The 23,163-nt window shown below is 43.0% G+C and overlaps 1 protein-coding gene across 1 annotated transcript in view; it reads left to right on the top strand.

The window, feature by feature from the left end:
* PEPD (peptidase D) overlaps window positions 1-22,915 on the top strand; it is a 215,020-nt gene extending 192,105 nt beyond the window's left edge. The window contains exons 14-15 of the mRNA XM_069216573.1: window positions 3,703-3,894; window positions 22,474-22,915. Coding sequence (XP_069072674.1) covers window positions 3,703-3,894; window positions 22,474-22,629 — 348 coding nt within the window. The 3' untranslated portion in view covers window positions 22,630-22,915. The remainder of the gene's footprint in view (window positions 1-3,702; window positions 3,895-22,473) is intronic.
* The last annotated feature ends 248 nt before the right edge of the window (window positions 22,916-23,163 follow it).

Below are 23,163 nucleotides of genomic sequence, written 5' to 3'. Positions count from 1 at the left end.
TCTTGGTTTCTTGCAGAGGGAGAAAAAAACAGGTAAATCATAACATTTCTCCATTCTACAGAAACACCTTGCAAGAAAGATCTCAGTAATAGTATGCAACGGAAGAGGGCAACACTCACACAATATCCAGTATTTGTTGACAGCTACTCCAGTTGGACTAAAAATGAATGACAGACATCGGACAGATGCAAAAAGCAATCATTAGTCACAAGCCAACCTAAAATAGGTCACTCAATAAAGCCTGTTTTCCTCCAAAAAGAGCATGGTTATGTGTTCTTAAGAACCTGAGGGCCTCTTCAACCCATGCAAAATCATAGATCTTCCCTCCTATTTTACTCTCATTCTCACAGGCAACTGTAAATGTGCTTCAATTTCTCTGTGGATCAGTGCCTTTTTGATTGTTTGAAGTCCGTGCCTTCGTAAGAGAAAGCAGTTAGTCAAAACAAGAAGGCATGAACTCTGTCATTACCCAACCGAAGACGGTATTTTTTAGCAGTGGTTCTGTGTACCTTGTCTTTCTATTTGGGTAAAACAAATCCATGATTTTTGTGCCCCACCTCGGACTTCCACCGGTGGGACTTATTGTGGGTAGGCTAGTGGCTTTCAGAATTTTGTTGCACTAACAAGACTCCTTCCAGCACCCCTTTTTATAGAAACCTCTGAACTACATTCCACAGATCACCCATATCCCCCAGTGTGGTGCACCCAGTCTTCTGAGTGAGTCTTCCGGCTTTGGTCTCCAATACTTGCATCTTGAACTCTAGGCGCACGAATGAGGCAAATGCCTCTTGATCAAAAAGCACATTACGCCTGGCATATTCTTTCAGCTGTGCTCTTGCTGCCTCTTACACTGCAACACGTCACACCAGGTGACTCATCCCTTACACACTCATCAAGACTGTCTTTATTTCCCTCCATAGCTCACTCTAACACTGATCTTTTTGATTAAATGCCCGGGGTTGAGGTTTCTAGCAGTGGCAACTGTTTATCTGTAAAGGTTGTAGAGCAGGCCCACATGCGTAAATAACTCCACCCATCCACAATCACACACAGCTGCACATACTAACACTCATCTGTTCACAAGCGCAAACTCACGCGCATGCTTAAACCCACCTATTCACCAACGCATGCATGCAAACACTTACACCCTCCAATTCACAAGCACAAGTGAACAAATAAACATACATTCATACATACACACACTCAAACATTCAATGAAGCACTTACCTGGTGGTTAGTGTTGGAAAGGCAGCTGAGAAGAGGGAGAAGTACGATGGCCTAGGAGGGAGCTGGGGGTTAAGGGCAGACTCAGGCAGCAGGAACATGAAGATCCCTCCTCCTCCTCTTATTGGCTAACCTTGTCAAGCATCAGCCAGGGATAGGAGGACCTTTCCTAACTTGTTAAGGGTGGAGTGGGATCAGTGAAATGTGTTCATCCATCCCGCTCTGTGATGATCCGTTAAAGGGTGCTGTGAGGCTTCAGTGATTGGAAGTCTCCCCTGGGCACTTCAGGGCTGAAACCTAAAGCACCCAGGGCTGACTGTCAGTGCTGCTCCCTCTCATCATCAGGGGGAAGACCCTCACAGGGCTTTGCTGAGCTGATGATGTCACTTCCCTAAATGCTGTGTGATTATCAACCCGGTAAACCTTGGCTGCCTGGCACCTGGGTGTTAGTGCATATCAAGTATCTAGCTACCTGAGCCCATGGTGAGTTTCTGCCACACGGACCTTTCCACAGCTTGACAGACTCTTATTTACTGGAAAAAGTGTCAGAGCAGAGCAACAATGCCCTCAATGATAGGCCGCCACTGGTTGCTAGGCTCTTTAACTAAGCCATCATCATCTCAGATGCTTTCTGGGGAATAAATGATCCCATAAGGCCCAACAGGCTTGTGTTCTTCTGTGTGTTACCCCCAACCGGATGCCAGTGGGAGAAATATATATTCAGATTTTTCTTTTTGACTTATTGTTTTTTATTTTAATGTGATTTGTAGCCATTATTATTAAAATATATGCACATTGTTTGCTTTTACCAAGATAAAGTAGGGAAGCAGAAAAACAATATTTCAATTAATGGATTCAGTGACTCAGTATTGAACTTGCCAACTCATGACACTTTTGAACCTCACGAACTAAAACTTTGCTGGCAACTAAACATCATCTACAGTCAGTCAGCAGTATAGTGTTTTGTCTTAATTGTATTCCTACAGAGAAACAAAACATTCAATATGCGCACAAGTTAGATGTTGAACATTTTGGAGTAATAGGTAATTCATGTAGTACTGACTCAGTTACATTTTTGCCACTCTTAATCCAGACTCCTACTTCTGAAAGTGCTAATGTCCAGATTGAAAGGTTCTGCAGAATTTCCCAAAGTATTATATATAAACTACATTTCATTATGATCATCTCCGAACCTTTCCACTTCCATGTGGATAATTGGTGTCCAAACCGAGGACCTTTTGGTGGGAGGAGGAAGTGTGGCGATCAACTGATTGAGTGGGATGCATGGTGTACTCTAAGCCATTTAATGGGTCCCCTGAGAGTCTTTATAGCCATGAACTGATCATCTTTTTTTTCTATATATCTGTGTGCAGTCTGATAGCTTATGCCTCATCTTGGACTGGAAAGGCAATGTCTTTGCAGGAATTTACTGTCAGGCGCAGCCCTGCCCAGTACCGGTCTCATTGTGTATTCATGAATTTGTAATGCTTGATACTTGGGTGAAAACGATTGCCATATGTTTTGTTTTTAATATTGTACTCTAGGTCTTCTTTGAAATGTGATCATAATTAATAATAGATTGTTTTGCATCTTGCCTTTATCCTAAGCAAAGTTGTTATTTTTTCTACTTGTTAATTAAAGTTACCTAAAAAAGAACACTATTAAAGGCCACCTGACACAAAGAATATTTTCAGAATATTCTTCCAACAGTGAATCCAATGAATCTGTTTTTAAAGACACTAACTAAGCAGTCTGTCCGTGGAAATCTTAGATGAGATGTTTTACGCTCAGCCTATTTATTCCATTTGCACTAGCTGTGCCATGTGCTTATTTAAATGGATGGCCTGCAAAACGGTAATGTAAGGCGGGTTTTGTTACTTTAAGTCATAGTTGATTGACTTCTGAAACAGCTCACCAACAACGACTCCCAAACTCTTTTATTGAAGTACAGTATAATGGGAAATGAGCAGTAGATGTTATTTTAAGCAAACTCCTTCAGCAATCACTTCAGCTTGCATACTGTAAATAATCAGATGTATGCTAGTGGCACTTACTTAACACTAGCCAGCATTCTGCTATTTCCCTTTCTGCTACAGTAAGAAAAAGCACTTCTCAAGGTCATCTAAACATCTTATCAGCTCTTTAATAAGGGTTTTCTGGAGAACTGTAGTTTCTTAGAAGCTTCTGACACATTTAAAGTGTCTCTCGTTCTCAAAATTATAGAACTCTGAGCTTTTTCCTTGACATCTTGATGCTTTAGAGTAAATTCACCTCAGTTGAAAATGTAAATTCCCGTTAATTCAACTTGTATCCAGATTGTGCCACAAAAACATGATACACGACTGCACTGGGATGTGTGATCTGCTGGGCATGGTTCTTTTCTCTTCCTCATTCTAATGTTTAGTTTTTCTTGTGTTTTACTCAATGTAACACAGTTATTGCTATTTCCACCATTCTAAAACAATGATTGTTTTTTAGGGAGTTGAACGGAGTACAGAGCCAGGTCTCAAAAGCTTGCGTACTGGACGTATTCTTCAGGAAGGCATGGTGCTAACAATTGAGCCAGGAATTTACTTTATTGATCATTTGCTCGACCAAGCACTGGCAGACCCTGCACAATCCTGTTTCATCAACAGCGAAGCACTTCAACGCTTTCGAGGATTTGGAGGAGTAAGTAATTGGTTAATGATACATGATGGGTATGTTGGTATGCTAAGGAACTTCTACGTTCAAGGGTTCTTATTCAGACCAGGTAGAAATCCTCAATTGACATCAATTCACAAAACAGACAGGGGTAGAAGAAATGACACCACAAATCTTTTGACCTCTTTTTACATCACTGGTTGACCTGCTACTCATGTAACCCATCATCTAATTTGTTGTAAGGCACTGGAGAATTGGCAAGGGGCGAAAACTGTCGAAACAAAACTGCGCTTTTAGAACCTGTTTTTCTTTATTTTCTGGTTTCTGCCTTCTTGATCCTTGAGCACAGAGTAGCAGTGACAGCGCCAGGGATACCAAAGGGCAATCTGGGGTTAGCAGCTGCTGTACCTGGCCACCTCTAATTGATGTCTGTGTTGCCACTAGTTCAGAAGTTAATTAGAACATTTCTGCACCACATAAGGTAAGATAATTATATTTAGAAGCCATTCAAAGGGTTCAGACAGCGATGTGCCCTGCTCCCCTCGTGCACTTTTCTCATATTAACTCATCTTTTGTTGCTCGTAGACATTTTTCTCCTGTTTAGTAGCTTATTTGCTTAGCCCCTTGGGGTCCCACTTTTTCAAAATTTTATCGACTTTAATAAACATATGTGCTGCAGAAGCTTTTTTTGTGGAATGATGTTTTCAGGATTAGTTTCCTTTAGGGTTTCTGAACCATGTAATTTGGAGATACTCACGTCCTTGCTCCCAGTTATCTGTTTTTTTACAAGCAGACAATCCTGACATGTAGGATTAACAGTGAAAGTGGTTCTTTACGTTGAGTGCTCCACTGTAGTTTACCCTGATATGCATTTACAGCGCACTGTCTAGCTCAGTCTAAAAGTCACAGATAACACTGCGGATCATGCCAGGATTGCTCAGCCCAACCTAGGGACTCCAGCCAAAGCGCTGGCAAAACCCCACATTTCTAATGTGCTACAGAAATTCAATTTCAGCAGCAGGTACTGATTAAACCCGGTACAACACTCCGACGTTTTAGGTATGACAAATCGTGGCTCAACCTGCATCAAACAGAGTGGTTCCAAGAGGTTCACATTCATGCTGAGCACTATGTCTAGTACTTTGGCCATTGTTCCAGCTTCTGTAGAAGGCTCTACTGTCGCAAAGGTATATTTTGGCTCACTACAACGTGCCATGGAAGACCAATCAGATGACTTGATGTATCAGGTCTTAAATCCATTCTGCCAATTTCACCACGTGATACTATGAACCAGATTGCCTGTGAAGCATTTCCATATAAAGACCTTGAAAAGACGGAATGCTGAATCTGACTTATCTGGGTGTCAGGCTTCTGCTCTTATGATCACTGCATTTGTCACAATCGACTATTCAACTCACTGAAATGAGATGTAGTGAATGAAAGCAATGCTACCTGTGCCGTCAAGTGCTGTGCTGCATTTCTTCTGGTTCTCTAGACATCAGGAATCATACGCTCAAGGCGCTGTTATCTTTCCAGTGTCCACTTTTTTCCAGGGTCCCCATTGTGCCTCATTAACATTTCAAGTCACTTCTTGTGCCACCTGTATGTGGCTAGTTATCATTAATGTGTTGATTGGTGTTGGAAATTGCCCTTTTTTGCAGGATTATCCCCAAAGCTTTTGCCTTCTTCCTCCTATTTTCTTTTTCTTAGATCTGTTTTGGTGGTTTATTGTCTCTGTGCACTTTACCACTGCCAACCAGTGCTAAAGTACAAGTGCTTCCTGGGTAAATTGTATTGGTGATTGTGGTTTAACCATGATTGGTATGTTTGATTTATTATTAAGTCCCTAGTAAAGTGCACCATGTGTGCCCTGGGCCTGTAAATCAAATGCTACTAGTGGGCCTGCAACACTGATTGTGCCACTCACATGAGTAGCCTGTAAACATGTCTCAGACCTGCCACAGCAGTGTCTGTGTGTGCGGTTTTAAACTGCCAATTCGACCTTGCAAGTGCACTCACTTGCCAGGCCCCAACCTTCACTTTTACCACATGAGTGACCCCTGAGGTAGGCCCTAGGTAGCCCCATGGGCAGAGTGCAGTGTATTTAAAAGGTATGACATGTACTGTTGTGTTTTACATGTCCTGTTAGTGAAATACTGCCAAATTCGTTTTTCACTATTGCAAATCCTATTTCTCCCATAGGTTAACATGGGAACTGCCTTTAAATATCTTTTAAGTGCAGTTTCCCATTGGGGGCAGATTGAGAAATGGAGTTAGGGGTCTCTGAACTCACAATTTAAATATACATCTTTTGGTAGAGTTGATTTTTAGATTGTCTGTTTGAAAATGCCACTTTAGAAAGTGGGCATTTTTTTTGCTTTAATCATTCTGTGCCTCTGCCTGTTTGTGTATTCCATGCCTGGGTCAGACTGACAGTTGGGCTGTTGTGAATTCCTTCTAGACTGTGACACAAAGGGAGCTGAGTTGTAGCCTGCATATCCTGATGAGTCTCCTGGGTTAGAGTGGGGAGGGGGGAGCTGACACTTACATCTGAAAGGGCTGTGCCTGTCCTCACACAATGCAGTCTCCGACCCCCTGGAGTGTGTCTGAGTCCAAGCCTGGGCAAGGTAGAATCTTGTGAACAATTGACTTTCCTTTGACATTTGCCTACTTCAAAGGCAGAAATGAGTATAAGTAGTGGGCCCAAAACCCCAGACTTTTAGAACACTTCTGGATCAAGATGAACCTCTGCCGAGGAGACGAGCTGGAGGAGGAGTACTGCCCCTTTGCTGTGTTCGCTTTGCTGGGTTGGCCTGCAGTTGCTGCTCCTGCCTTAAAGAGGGCAAAGACTGGACTATGCTGTGTATCCTGCTTGTGAAGTTTCTCCAAGAGCTTGGAGTACAGCTTGCCTCCTGTTGGAAGTCTCAGGGATATTAAAGACTTCAGCTTCATCTGCCTGCAGCACTGGGAACTGTGTGTTTTGTGCAACAGAAAAAAAAATACTGGAACGCCGTCAATGACGCTGCTGACTGCACCGTGACCTGACAATGCCACGCGGAGCCATGCCCCATGCCACAACACAACCCTTGTCTCACTGACACCTTCACCGAGCCACTGCTTGCACCCCGACCTGTGGGCCCTGCACTCCGCATCGCCTTGCTCACACTGCAGCCTTGGCATCCCCGGTGACGATGGTCTGTAACTCGCCCGCGCCACACCACCGCCTTGGGCCTACCGACGACAGCGCTTCAGCAAGGATGACGCTGCTGCCTGCACCATGACCTGGAGACACCGCACTGTCCCGCTTCACACCGCAGCCCTGGTCCCACCGGCGCCATGTGACGCTGTCACCGAACATCTTCCTGCACCGTGACCTGTGGGCACCGCACATTGCACCGTCCGGCTTCACACCGCAGCCCTGATGCCATCGAGGCCAGTGCTCCTGACTTCATCATCAGCTCGGAGTTCGATCTACAATGCATGACTTCAAGGGCCCGACGAGCCCCACACCGACCTCTGGAACTGACGCCTGCAACGCCGCACTCTGGATCTCATCACGAGGATCAGGACGCCCTACATTTCCAAGTTACTGTTTGCTGGTCTTCCCGACACCGTAGCTGGCCCGTGACTCCGCGGCCGTCCTGAACTGTTGGATTCATTGTTCATGATGCCATGATAGCCCCAGATGGAGCTATCGACTTCAAGGAACTGTATTTTTAAGTAATTCTTGCGAAATTCATATCTTTGTTACTTTATGTTGGGTTTTCTCGTTTTGGTCTTGATTTACAAGGATAAATATTGGCCATTTTTCTAAAATTGGTGTTGTTGCCTTTTGTAGTGTTTTCACTGTATTACTGTGTGTTATGTGCAAATGCTTCTGAGATAAGCCTGACTGCTTGTTCCAAGCTACCAAGGGGGTCAGAAGGGTTTATCTGAGTTGGGAATCTCCCTTATCCTGACTAGAGTAAGGGTCCCTACTTAGACAGGGTGCAAACCGACTGCCAACTAGAGACCCCATTTCTAACAGTTGGGCATTCAGTTCCTCCTCCTTCACCAATGCATTCTTCATCCCCGTCTTCATTGATAAAGACATTTTCTTTGGTACAGCCCATGTTCAACCCAGTTGCTCCAGCGTTGCTGAAGCCCATGTTTTACTATACTTTCTCCCTGGATTGTTGAAACCTTAATGACGCCTCCTAGCATGCACAAGTTCATAACTGAGAACTTTGTTCCAATGTCCCCTTAGCATAAGTGCCCTTTGAGTATATACATTTTTCTCCTAATGTCCTTCTGTGTATTTAGCAGCCCAGTAGTCAATTGGCTCCAGTGTCATTCATGTCCCCACCCTTAACAGATGGAGCTGATAGCCCTGTGGAGTCCATGTAAATGATGAGAAAACCACGGCACATCACATGATCGTAGTATGAAACATTTACTATTTAATAGTGTTTCAGGAAAAACAAGATATCCCGATTCAATGAAAAACATTCATGAGGTTGCTTGTAGATAGGTTCCAGAATGGTAAGAAAACAGCCAACACGTGTTTCGTCATTCTTGACTTTTTCAAGGCTGTGAAAGATGTAATATAACAATCATGAATCTAGTTGGTATTAATGGGATGTATTTTGGTGTGAAATGTGAATAAAACAAAGATGTGCGAGCCTGATAACAGAAAGGAGAAAGAAAGAGAAAGCCCGTGTGGTGAACGTGATTCGATTGAAGATATAGAGCAAGAATATTGTATCACCTTAATAGTGTAGTGATTGTATATATAGAAAAGAAGAAGAGAGAATTATATATACCGGTGAGAAAGTGGATACTAATATGACACCGTAGTTGAAAAACCATGGAAAAAGGTTGAGAAGCCAAATGCCACAATGAAATATTGGATTGGCTGAGAGTAGCAACATAATCCCACGTGTGATTATAAGGATATGACAGTGGGTGTCCAAGCAAGAATTATACGGCCATACCTCATTTATATTTTGAAAGGTAAAATTGCGTGAAGGGAGTTCCTGTGGAGTCGTGGGAGTAAGAACTGTTCTATTGGTGAATCTTGATTTATGTAATGTAATAGAGCAGGTTGTTCCACCGACTCCTATGTAGCTACTTTCATTGGAGGCGTCTGTCAGTGATTACACATCTGTGACCAGACACCTGTTGAATTGGCCTGCGGAGGGGACCAATGTCCCAGTATGTTTCAGGCCTTGAAAAAAATATAAAAATGTTACTAGACCCGCAGGGCATGTAACCTGAATGATCTAGACAACCTAATTGTTAGCTACTTGACCCAGAAACGGGTCTCAAATTGTGTGATCCTAGGCAAATATTTTATTTTACAGTCGCCTTTTTCTTCATTCTCACGTGAGTGCACCTTTAAATATGTGAATTCAGCATTTTTGCTGTAAAGAAAACTAATTTGTTTAATTAAATAGACAAAACGTTTGCTTCATGTATAATAATTCTAGCCCACATAGAGGGTACACATGATCCATGACTGGCCTCTTACTTTACTAATTGCTTTCCCATCAGGACAGGAGTGCTTCTCCATTTGTTTAAGCACTCACTTTTAATAAATATGTTACTAAAGCATGACATTGTAACACACTGTCATTTACAGACAGTACATTTCCAAGAAATGTCCAAAACATTTCCCACTAACTTTACTGATAAAACTATATAGTGTGTTAACAATAGTCTGTGAAAACTGGGTTTCGGAAAACATATTTATCATTTGCATATCACCAAGTAAAGTAGTCTGATTTGTTTTCATCCTATTAAAATGGGTTTTTCATCACACAGAAGTACAAAAAATGGTCTTTCATAACTACTGAGATATTTTGAAATGTTTGTACAGTATACTTAGTTATTTCAATGTTCTGTGTTAGGAAAAACCTGCCAGCGAGTAGATTTTTTGAGGCTTGGGGAGGGATATCTCAACCCTGAATAATGGGAGCAGGCTGGTGTAGAGGAGGCAGGGCCGCGGTAGGTTAATCGGTGGAGTCTATGCAATGACCTTGATGTTAAATCAGCATCCTCTCTGCTTCCCAAAGAGGAGGCAGAAAAACTACCTGAGTTGGATCGACTCGTCCTTCACAAAGACCTTTGTGTACGTACCATTACACTATAGAGAGGCTAACGGGGTTTGGATACCTTTAAGTTTCCAACCATTGTGTAGATTATAGCTACATTGGCCCTGACAAATTCAAACTTTATCATTACTGACTAAATTGAGCCAAGAGAAATGTTGGCCTTGTTTTTCCGCATATCTATCATTGACCGTTGCATCTTACGATAGCCACTGCGATTTTAATCTGACAAGTAGACTCCGTGGATAAAATTACATTTAGAGAACTACTTAGCCATTTTAGACATTCACCTAGCTGCACATCACAAAGACACACCAATCTACATTATAGGCCTTATTCACACATACACTTCACATATGGCTTTGGAAATAAGATCTTGCCAAAGAGCCGTCTTGTGGATGCCCATTGAGTATTGCAGCATCGGCTCGACGAGGAGCAGGTCCAGTGATGAAGCATGACACCTATCTAGGTGTGTGAGGGCTTTTCTTGCTAAAGGAACAGTTTCCTGTTCCACTATTGGAGTCCTGTTCCGACTTGTTTTCTTTGTTCTTATTTTTACTTTTAACTCTTCTCCTTGGCCCAATATTGGCCTGGAAGGGCCTGTATTACTTGGGTATAGTGATTTGTAAACATGGCCAATCTGCTGACTACGCTTTGTTTTAATCACCTGACTTTGGTTAACACGTCTACCTCTTGAGGAGGACCCACTTACTAGTATTAAACCTTACATCTATTTGGGCCAGGCAATTAGGGCTTTCTCGCCAAGCCTCCGAACCATGTGGGGAATAACCAACCTTCCTGGTTTGACAAGGTGTGTAGACAAGTCTGCAATCCCCTCCATAGACTATCGCGTCAAACTTCAAGAAATAGAGCAGCGGTTGCAGAATGTAGGAGGGAGTACAATGTAGCTTTGAGGAAAAGGAAACTTGAGCTGCAGAGTGACACATTTCATGAAATGGTTCTTTCATGTAACCTCAGAGATACTTCTTTCTTTCCTGTAGGCTCTGAGATACTTCTATGTTCTGGCATACTTGTTAACCATAATAAGTTATCTAGTTCTGGTGTCAGAAGCATGAGCTTTAACATCGCTCCCAACGTGTGCGTGGACACTTCGTAAGGATTTATTGTTCAGGGGCAGGTATTGTTATGGGAACTGAACTTTCTTCTCCAACTTTTCCTATTGATGTGGTGTTCTCCCTTGATGAGGTGACTCATGCATTAAAAAACAGCCCTCCTAGAAAAGCTTTTTGTCCTGACGGGGTTCCTATGGACTCATGTTTGGGCCCAGATATTGACCAGCATAGTACTTCTGCCTGTTGAAATCGATTTGCCCAGGCTTGATGTTCAGCTATTATTGTTCCTGTCTTTAAGAAAGGAAATCTGTCCTGTCCCAGCTGCTACCAATCAATTTCCCAGTTAAATTTCGTAGTAGAAATTGTTGGTAGGATGGTCTTTGACAGACTGACCTCCTGGGTATCAGACTACTCTGTGTTGTCCAATGTGCAGTATGGGTTTAGAGCTGGTATTTGTATGATTGAGCAGTGCCTTAATTTACATCTTATGATAGGCAAATATACTGTTGAAAAGTTTAGCTCAGTCCACCTGGCTTTTATGGACGCCTTGTGTGTTTGAAAGTGTGGTCTCCGGGATATTGAAACCCATGGGTATAGAGAAGGGCGTTCTGTCGTTCTAAAGAGCTCTCTGTTATGATGTACTGGCCTCTGTTAGGTTTGGGAAGAACAGCGAGTGCACTGACTCTCTTAGCCTTTCCCGGGGGGGGGGGGGGTCTGCCAGGGCTGTGTGCTCATTCTATCACTATTTTATTGTAGATTAACAGGCTTGATGCAACCCTAATTAAGAAGGGCTGGGACATGCCGGCAATTAGGGGTAGTCCTGTGCCTGTGTTATTATATGCAGACAACACTGTTCTTGTTTTGAGAACTCACAATGGGCTTAATATGTTATTGGATGCTTTCATTGACTTTATGGGCCAATTAAGTTTGGAAACATATTTTACTGAAACGTTTGTGATTGTGTGTGGTCTGAGGAGTCTCATATCCTGCTGTTTTGACATCCAGGGAAAATCGTTTGCCATACTTCATAAAATAACTTATTTCGGAGTTCCTTTCAATTCACTGAGTACCTGTCTTTCGTGCTTAGGGATGGGGCAGTTGGAATTTAGGAATTCTCTTGGTTTTTTGTTTCATTTGGTGGCCAACATTGGCAAGAAGCCTGTTACACCACTTCTGGAAGTGTATACGAGGAAGTGTTTGCCAGTTTTAACGTTACGGCTCAGGAGTGTGGGGGGTATAAAAAGGTAAGTGCTCTGCAGTCAGAGGAAAGTAGAGCCTCCAGGCACATCCGGAGAGTTCCAGCTAGCTCTGCCACTTAGGCTATCCGCGAGGAGCTCATGCTGGCTTATGTGGAAGACTACATAACCCAAGCTCTCCTACGGCGCTCTATCTGGGACAACCTTCAATAGGGAGGTGATTTAAGAATGTTTGTACTGTCATGTGGGTCCACAGAACCCCTTGCTTCACTGTCTGGGACACGTCTGTAATAAATTAGGTAGACCTTCCATTTCCTCTAACCCGAGTGATTTGAATGGTTTGTATCGTAGCTGGTTAAGAAAAAAGGTTTTGGCCTACAAATGGCTGGAAGGGGAAGCCTTGAAATTAGCCAAACCAAACAGTGCTGAGTATCCTGATTCGACACCCAGGGGGGGGGGGGCACCATTTTTAGATACGATGTGTAACCCTTGGGATAGGATAAGTAACCCGATTCACATGAGGGATTATCAGGTGTTACTTATGTTTCCACAATGGACAATACGATCCTGCTGCCATTCTGACCTGTCTCTGTGATAAATACTCTGCCCAGGGTCTAATGCCCTTTGTTTTTTGTACATTTTATCGAATTTACAGGAAAAATAATGCAATCCACGTTTTGAGAAACGTTGCACTGATAAAGCACACGTGTTCTGCTATTCTTACAACAGCTCAATTCACCTTGGGTTTGTTTTAGGGTTTGTACTTTACTTTATTTAACCTTGCATCTGAGAACATTGCTTAGATTTTAAAGTCCGTGTTTGTCTCTCCCTAAGAATGGCATATTTTGACTAGCTGTCAATCAATCCAAGGCTACTCATGGATATTCATGGTGTTAATCATTTTCTATATGGTTTTGCCAGTCCCGAAAGCCCTCTATATTTTAGAGGAACGTTTGTAAACTTCTGGTAGTTTAGTTTTTAAAATCTGGTTTAGTGTCCCTCATCTACTTATCTCATTTCAGGAAAAGCTGTTCGGTGTCAGGTGCTTAAGGGTCTGAGGGACCAGACATTTAAATGCATTTTCAAATGTGTTTAAAAGGGGAACATGTACACAGAGTGTGTCCAAAAGCTCTAAAAAATAATCTTGTTAGGGAACGGTCCTGTGCTCTGGCTTTGTAAATTGTTAACAGGATTTTTGTGTACCAAATTTCTTGATGTGGACAGGATTCTGGTCTTTTTGTTCCTTGCAAAGAGACAAATGTGGCATGGTGCCCAAGTCATAAGTATATAACATAAATATGATCAGCTATATTTTTGTTGTGGTGCATGGAGGTGCATACATTTTCCACAAGCTGGGAGGAAAAATCATTCAAGAACCTACGTTTTGTCTTTAGTCAGGCTGGGTTTAAGGCTCTCCCTTCCACCTTTCCCTCTTTGTTTCTTCTTGCCTTCATCTAGTCTTTCCCCTATAGCCGCTTCTTAAATGTCCAGAAGTTGCTGGAGTTGGCGACTTTTGAGCTGGTCTTGTAAGTAGCAATCAGTCTAGTATTTTACTGTCAGTGCTAAAATTTGAGGCTCATGGTGCACTGTTAGTGTTAGAAATCCCTCTTTTCGCTTACACCAGCCATGTTGTGTCTACACCAATGCTCCAAGATGGTGGTGGTGTTGGTGACATCCATTTTTGAGATGTCCACGTATCCATCTCCAGTTGGACCAGTGGTTATGAAATGCTTCATTTTGGCATGAGTTTGGCATCCCACTGGGACAAATGACTGGTAAAGATTTGCTCACTTTATGTTAACCCAGTCCCGGCGCCATCCTTAGTTTTAAAACTGTTTTTATGAAGAATGTAAAATCTTCTGTTTCAAGCCTGACAACTATGTTGCTGTGAATGCTTCTCATAGCATTGTCAAATGATCTCCCCCTCATGGGATGATTGTTTCGTTACATGAAACTTGCATGTCCTGCTCTCCTGCTAAAGTTTGATATTTACAGAGGGTTGTATGCCACAGTATGACAAATGCCCAACTGCAAATATCTACTCTACCACCAGAAGATGTTTCTGTAATCTCACCTGATGCCTGTCTCAGAGTGTGGGAAACTGGAATAGAAATGGTGGCATTTCCTGGATATCTTCAACATGTCAGAATAAAAAGAAGCCCAGAAACACGTGTCCAGAGATATACAGCACTTGCTGCACCTACTAAGGTGAAAGACTTTGATTACTTTTGTTAATGTGAAAGAATCTGACTGCATTTACCAAGATGCATTGGGGCCAACTTTTTGCTGGAGTGTGAGGCAGTGTGCTCCCTTTTTTTTTTTTTGCACTGTGCAGAATAAAAAGATATCCAAAATTACCTGTTATCATTTGTTTCAGGCCCAAAGCATAAAATGCATCTTAAACTAAAAGAGAAGACCCAGAAGTCCCAACTTCAGATCATAAAATAGTATGTTGATTTAAGTGATGTAACTCGGGTGATAGGTAGGTGACAGGAGACTGGCTCCTCTCGTACATGTAACTAACTGCACTGCCCTTAAGCTTGCAGCCCTCAGGACAGCTTTCTGGCAGCTACCCCATATGCAATCCACAGTTGGCTTGCAATTTTTACAGTGGTCAAGAAAAGAAAAGGAACAGGAGTGTCCGGAGAAGCCAGCTGGTGCCTTCTGGAGAAGGGTAGAGGACCTTACTTTGAATATGTACCTGCGCTTCCAAGTTAAAGAAGAGAACTTCATGCAGGCCAAAACTGCCCTGGTTCTCTCCCCCACAAGGTGAATGTTCGATTAGTGTCATCAGGAGGGTAATATATCTCCCTCCAGGAATTCAAGAGTCACCACACTGAGATACTAGTCCTACTTTTTAACGCCTGTGTCTTGCATTGCAACAACATTCCAATCAACAAATATTTAAATGTTCAGTGTTTGATACAGCAGTGTTTGTCACAAGCAGTTCATAAAGCACATCGTTCTCCACCATAGCAGCACTTTGATGCTAAGAGACAGTGCTGCAACATTATACAGACTGTGCAACTTATAGCAGATAACATAACATACCCTTTGTGAGTCTTAATTTGATAAAGGAGAAACACTCTATATTGAGTTTCTGTACTAAGACCAGGTGATAGTCAGTCTTAGGAGAAGAAGGTATGTGCACGGCAGAACAGGCAGTGCTAAGAAAGCACAGCCTCAACTCCTTTTTTTGTTTTTGTAGTTTAGAATTACCCGGCTTCGAAGGCTGGCAAGATGCAGAGTACAAGTAGGATGGAATAGTGTCAATCTCTTGGAGCGAGTTAGGCATGGTTCTACATTGTGAGCTGCACAGTGGCAGGACAATTAATGCAATACTGGAATGGAAGGGGGAGTCGTCCCAGTGTCTCAAGTACCCCAGGGCTGGCCCTGTGGGATTTAGCAGCTGCGGCACTTTGTACGTCCTATATTTTGGACTTCCCAGAATGACGGCTCACACAGTTTAGCCTTGAAGGCACCATGGCCAGTTTTGTCAGGACATGGGTGCCTAAGGGCCTCGGTCCCAAGTAAGCGAAGTGTCAATCAGGCTCTTGGGCCATATGTCCACTGACCAGTGTATACTGGGCCCGCCTTCTTTCATGATCTCAGTTTTCTTGGATTCATTCCAAAGTTGTTGGTGCTCTATGTTCAGTGCCAAGTAGGTGCTCTAAGAAGACCTTTCAGTCACAAACGTTTGGTAAAATATTAAATAATTGCATGCCATCAGCAAAGTTTATACAAAATGTAAAAATAATAGAACAAATACTTGAGCAAAACCAAGTAAATGTTAAACAGGATACACCGAGCTACACCCAAAGGGGCATCACAAGTCATTGGCAGGGGAATGGATGGAAAAGGAGACATTGTTACCATCTACTTTCTTCTAGTCCAGCACAATCGAATGGTAGACACACTTGTGGAAACTGGTAAGGAGCGAAGCTTGGTCAATGCCATTGAAGTCTGCAGACAGATGTACAAGAAATGTGCTGAGAATCGGCTTTCTCGAGCTCCTCTCCTCATATCATCCAGGATAAGCAGTGATGAACAGTTCAATGCCAAGCTCCGGCCAAAGGGAAGGCAGCTAGGCTTGAACCAGCAAGATGGTTCTCTTCAGCGAAGGTCTGTAAAAGTTGGGTAACTATCTGCTCTTCCAGCATTGATGGGCAGAGGCACTTAGAAACTGGCCTATTGTTTGTCATGTGATATGGCTCTGCATGGACTTTTTAAGTCATTACCCCACACTACTACTGGAGGAACAATTCACGATTCAAATTCATACGACAGTACAGGCTGACAGACAGTATGCAAACCCATTATGTTGAGCCATATTATAATAACCCATCTGAGCCTGAAGTATATTGAAACTGAAGATGTCCATGACTGCAACTTTTTAACAGGCTTCTACCGAATCAAACACGCTTTAGCAAGCAAAGCCACAGATCTGGCGTTTGTATAACTCAATGTTCCTTATTAATTGACATGTGGATGGTTGAAAGTGAGAATGGGTTGCATGATGGATGGATGTGTGAGTGCACAGATGGATGCATGAATGTATCTGTCACAACTTGAATGAAATAATGAGTGTGAAGGCTGTCTGAGTGCTTTGAGGGCGGGATGGATGAGTGCATGAGTGAAAAAATTGATAAATGAGCGTGCTTTTGCGTTCGTTCCGTCTTCCTTTTGCAACTCAGACGGTGCTTTGATCCAGTACTCAGTAGTAGTGAGTGGCTATTCAGATTTGCTCCATCACCAAGAAATCTTCACTGAATGCCCAGATATTCCCCTTAGTGCATGGTCAGGTATGTACCATTACTCGTTGTTAAGTGCTTGACTCTGTAAGCATTAATGTTCCGGACTGCACCACCATTGATACTCGATGCAGGCAAGGGAGTGCTGCTGTCTACAGTGCATCAACCAGCAGGACACCCCACTAGCAACCATTACAATAGGGAAGAAAAGGTAGTGGAGCTCCTGGAGACTGTGCAGTGGCGTTGGCCCTGCATCGGAGGCTGGATGCTGGATCTACACCGCCTGCAGCACCACAGCCGTCATGTGACAAGCTTAGGTCCTCGGTGGCCTCTGATCCATGCAACACATCCCCTGCAGAGAAATGCTAGAGCATGTGTTGCCAGCTGAGCAGGCGGTGGGAGGCTGAGGAACTACAGGGGTGAAGGTGGGGTCGCGAGCCCCATTGGTCCTTCGCAGCGCCGGCTGCAGTATTGGAATGTGTAGGACCGAGACGGGGCAGTTGGAACTGAGGTGCCCAGGGGGCGCTTCAAGGGATGCCTGGGCACTTTGCATGTTAAATGAGCAGCCCAGGCAGCGACAGAGAAGCCACGTGGTACTTTAAATAAAGGGCGACAGGCTGACCCAGAAGCAAGACGCATAGTGAGGGCACAGGACATTCATAAAATGATAGCTCGTCTTTGAAAGTGCGGTTAATATCTCACTGCATCGCCTGAGGCATGTCCTAATCTAGGATTGCTGCGTCTTCGGGTTCACACGGGGGCCACCTTAGAAGGGGGGTTGGATATTTAATGATGAATGGTAACGTTTTTCACATTTATCGTTCTTATGAGAGAACCCAAACTGGAACTTCAAACATTACAACTAGTGTTGCATTCCAAAAACCTTTTATGTTGGCAGAGTCAAAAGCAGCGTATCCACAGTCTTACACAACAAAAGTTTGCACATAGAAAACAGCTACAAAAAAAGCTCCTTCAACCAACTCAAAAGCAAGGCAAGAACTACTTTTTACTACTCCATCACCAATGAAATCTAGAAATAACTGCAGAAAATGAACACCAGCAGACAACACTGTGGCTGATCCAGAATGTGGCAGACAGCCCACAGGCCCAGTGCTGGAACAAGGCTCGTCCAGACAAACTACTGCTGAATAGGGCTGACACCAACCCTTCATGTATGTTGTGTGCTGTGCCAACATGAGGCATTGACAGACAGATACCCCTGTTTGTAGCCAAACATAAAACAGGGGTTTGAGGCATTAACTTTAGCCTAGTACCAAGTCAAGTAAACAATAGCTGTCAGTCCATGCAAGAACGTGGTAATTGAGGTTTAGCTAAGTGAGACACATAACGTAAAAGCAGTCCTTAATCAGGGTTTGTAATTTAAGTATAGCAGATTTCTTCCAGACAGAACGAATGTCAGAAGCCTGCCTCGACCAGCCCAGCATCGTTTCACCTTTAAAATATAGCTTTTCCCTCTAGACAGGTTTTTTTTTATTTAACAGAAAGTGTTTATTCCCAAATAGCAGACCAAAAGATGGAGAGCTGACTGAGAGTCATTGTAAGTATATTAATTACATATAATTTTACTAAAATCAAAAGTTTTTGTCTCACACCAGACCTAAACAAAACAGCTAACACGGGATCAAGAGGCCTGCAGTCATTAGTCCAGGCCTTCTCACGCCGTCTTGGCCGGCGGCCCTGTACCTGTAAGGACTTTTCCTCCAATAGCTCTGCCTTTGAAAGCACAGTATTTCCCTGCCTCTCACCGAGGCGTGGGAAACATAAACTGGGCAGATTGGACATCCGTCAATTTTTGATGCCTTTCTTTTAGCTTTAAATGAGGCCTGACAATTATCTATGTCCAATTCTGCGTCCAGAAATTGCCTCTATGCCCTTATTTGCTTCCCGGAATGCTCAGAATGCAAACATGCTTATTGCTCATCATCTTGCGACTTGGTCAAATTAAAGCATCAAAGACTGTGGCAGACTTTGGTGCTATACTGCGCTCCGTATTCCCAACGCCCTTGTTATGCAGCCAGTACAGTCTCCATACACTGTAATTGGCAGAGGGCTCACACAAAATCGTGTGTGCGAAATATGTTTTGGGGGAAAAATGTCAAGTAACGTCACTTGGAAAGATCAGATGTCTGCTAAAGAAACCACGATAGGGTCACGTCACTGATGGACGTACTTTATCTTATACTACAATAAAATGACTCCAGCAAGTACACAAAATGTAGCTAATAACAAGAATTATTTTTAGGAAAACGCTTCGGAAGGTGAGGAGAAATTCAAATTTAGAAAAGTGAACGTCTTCATTGTATGTACTCATTGGACCAATGTCTTAAAATCATCATTTTTTACTGTACCACACTAAGAACCCTAGTACTTTTTTGGCATGACAGGGCACGTAAAGTATTAGTCTCTCCATTAGCGATCAGTTTGGTTTCCATGCTCTCCAATACAGAACCACGGTTTAAATATTTTTACAAGATAATTTGAAATGACAGCATTTGCAAATTTAGGTTAAAAAATTGTGCTCGGGATTGTGGTGTTAGGGGCCGTAGGCCCTCATGCTGCTGCAATAAGGTGACACGGACACATAGTGAAGGTGCATATAATTGACCCAGGGCACATGCACCCGCCCCTTTTTATTAGTAGGGTCACCTCACTGGTGACAGCTGTGATGGATGGGTGTGGGGTGAGTATAGAAGCCAGCCCTCAGCAGAGTGGCTGATGGAAACACTGGACAGTGTCCAGCAGGACACTACAGGGATTGGAGCTAAAATAATATGCAAGTGATTTTTAGGGTTGAGCCTGCGAGTATATGCGGTAGCGCATGCGTCTCACTTGCGAGAGACTGCTGTGTTCAGTACAGGGCTTGGAGCCCACCTGTCGCTCACCATGTGTTGGTTTGGTGGCACTCTTCTTTACAGTCTCGTAATTCGTCAAGGCACGCCAAGCATCACTTCCGTTTCTCTGTGTGGCACAGGGATCAAGCACTGATCAATGCAACTTAATTAGAGCCCGGCCGCTGATCCCGACGTGATCGAGGTACTGTTTGTTATTTTTAACTTCGAACAGAAGGTTTGTGGATGGCAAAAACGTGCCCAGCAGGCACAAAATTGCTAAGTTTTATTTTTTAAAGCCAACTTTTATTTTATGTTGCCAAGTCATCTTTTCTCAGTTTCTTTTCTTGTTTTTGCTCGTGGGCGCTGCTGTCAAAAGATGACCATTAACTTGTTCGAAATATTCTAGACCTATTGCATTGCAAATAAATGCTTGTTTACACTAAGGGCATCATTATGAGCATTACAGAATTTAGTCGTGGCTTACCCCAGGACCCAAAATCTGCGATGCCGGCTGGTATTCCCCACACTAAATTCCAGAATTTTAGTTTATTTCCCCGCAATGGTGAATAACTGCTTGGATCTGTAATACTAGGTCCTCTTCAGGTGGAAAGTGTCAGTGGGAGGGAGGGTGTGTGTGTCAGGAGGTGGGGAGGTGGGGCATGGCTGTAGCGCTGGGTTGTGCTTGACATGGGGGAACATTGTTTCCCCTGTAGTCCTGCAAGGATTGAGCGGTGGTGCTGCCCACAACCCCTGCAGCACTACAGATTGGTCTGACGTTTCTGCGCCTAGAAGTATCAGGTCCTGAGATTGCGCACCTGGTAATTCCGTGCCCGGAGAGATTTAGAACTGCGAGGTGCAGAATTTCACTCAGAAATATTCCTCGAGGTGAAATAACGTAAGTCATAATGAGTGCTTGAATGTTTTTAGTGTTGTCAGTAAATCTAATGTTGCAGCTAATTGAGACTGGACATTGTATTTCCATATGACGTGATCAACTTGATGGAAAATGACACTCTTGGATTTCCTAATTTTTCCTTCGAATTTTCACTTAAATACCAATACAGCAAAACTTGCCAATATTTTTTGTTGTTGGTGCATATTTTTATATGAGAAACCAATGAGACATATTAGAAACTGGCATTTAAATATTTGAACGCTATGGTTACATTGTTTCATTTTATACACCGAATAAACATTCATTTTGAAAATTCCTACTGCTTTTACTAAATGTTTACTTTATCTCTTTATTTTATTTTATGCACCCCAATAAGGAATGTGTTTTTCAAATTCCCACTACTTTTTTGAAGTGTGTATGGCCCTGTTGTGATTTTGAAGTGACTGGATTGAGAGCGAAGGGAGAATTCATCAGGGACAGGACAAGCAGAAGGCAGTTCTGGGAGTGAATCGCATAACTGCGATCTTCCAACTAAGATTGGGATTATACATATGAATCCTTCTCTGTTTAACACTCTGCAGATGATGTAGCTGCCAGGCGCTTCAACCGTGTGATTAGGTGTGGTTAGACACCGGAAATGCTGCGGAGGGAGACCAGAAAAAAGATTTTGACAGTTAACTCACACCATGACAGTTTTGTGGTCTTTTAAAAAAATTTAGGGGAAGAGAACCATTTGTTAAAGACAATTAAGGCAGGATGTCTTATAAGAGACCGAAAGATTGGTCACCGGAAGTGGTTAGGGAAACATTACACATATTGATCATTACAAATACTCAGGTTGCAGGCAAGGAATAATACGTCAGGATATGGGGAACGATGGAAGTATATCTTAAATGAAGACAGTGGGTGTCAGTTAGGAATGACAACCGAACGAGGAAAGGCACAAGCCCGTTAAGGTGATCGAATTGCTCACCAATGCTCCTATGAAGGCCGATAAAATAACATTCGCACAGCACTGCTTTGCTTCTCCATTTGTGCTCCAAGAATGCCACCCTGGTGTAAAGAATCCTCCAGGGACACACATTAGACTGAAATATGAAAGCTGCGAAACAATCTAAATCTTACCCTTCCCTGATGGCTGTTGTCCATTAGTCCGTGGTTCTTGAAAAAGCAGCAGAGTCCTTGAAAAACCTGTATGTTTCTGTAATATGACAGCCACACCCTACAGAACACTGTACTTTTGGCATGTTCATAGAAATATATGTAATTAATAGTCGCTAGGACAAAATCTTGGTAGCAGCGGAGTAAGAAGCAAGAGGAATGTCCACCTTGAACAGCAAATATACCAGATCATGGCATGGAAACCACACAGTGAATCCATAAGAGGGACCTAGGATAGCACAAGAGATGAAAGCATATCTCTCTTTAAGTATGGGTAAACAACTGTAGTCTGTTACTAACATATTGGTCATACACCTGGATCCTAGACTCACAGGTTACAGGCGGGTGCAGACCTAGTGGCACTGACAGCACTGCCACACGCATATGGGGGAACAACCTAAGATCACAAGCGTACCCTCTCTTGAAACCATAAAGAACAAAAAATAGCAGCCACTGTTTGCGAAGAATTTACTTCCGGAGAATTGCTGTATCTCCAGATCCATTAAGAATGGCTGGATTCTAGTGACGCTTCAGTGGGTGGCCCAGGTTGTTCCCCACACCCAGTGACTGTTTCCTTTCTGCCTCCCAGGTTCGGATCGAGGATGACATCGCTGTGACTGCTAATGGGATGGAGTTACTGACCTGCGTGCCACGCACAGTGGAGGAGATAGAAGAATTCATGGCCCAAGGCCAAGCCAGCACCAAATCAGCAGATCCCATTGCCAGTGAAAAGTTCTTAAATTAATACAGTCAAACAAAAAAATGGCTTTTGGTACTGAGCAGCCATTTGTTTCTGTATCCGGCTTTTATTGCAGAGCTACACAATTGTGATGAAAACTTCTCCTGTGCACAGCCTTTCAGCAACGTCGGAAATGGAAGAAAACATTAATTGGTGAAATGCAATGCAGACGTTTACAGTATTAATATTACTGAATATCGGTTTTTATAAAATGACCATACCTCAAAGTTAATTCAGACATCAACTATGCATTCTCTGTAACTGCTTTCTTTGATTAAAAGCATACATTTTGTGTTTGTGATTTTTATTTCAGCAGCAAGCGTGAAGCATGTTTGCACGAACACGTATAGTGTGGTCATTGTTTTTAAATCCTCACTCTGAAACACTGGGGTAACTTGTGATCTCTATCCGTGTCTGTGCAAGCAATCCGAATACTGTACTTTTAAATACCCTGTTGCCACGATTCCTGGAAAGGCGAAAAATGTGTTGCTTCCAAAACGCCAATTTTTCTCCCAGTGATCCTTTCTTCTATGTGAATGT

Source organism: Pleurodeles waltl, chromosome 12, assembly GCF_031143425.1.
Source record: "Pleurodeles waltl isolate 20211129_DDA chromosome 12, aPleWal1.hap1.20221129, whole genome shotgun sequence".
Taxonomy (NCBI): Eukaryota; Metazoa; Chordata; class Amphibia; order Caudata; family Salamandridae; genus Pleurodeles; species Pleurodeles waltl.
This window is presented reverse-complemented; position numbering and strand designations above follow the sequence as displayed.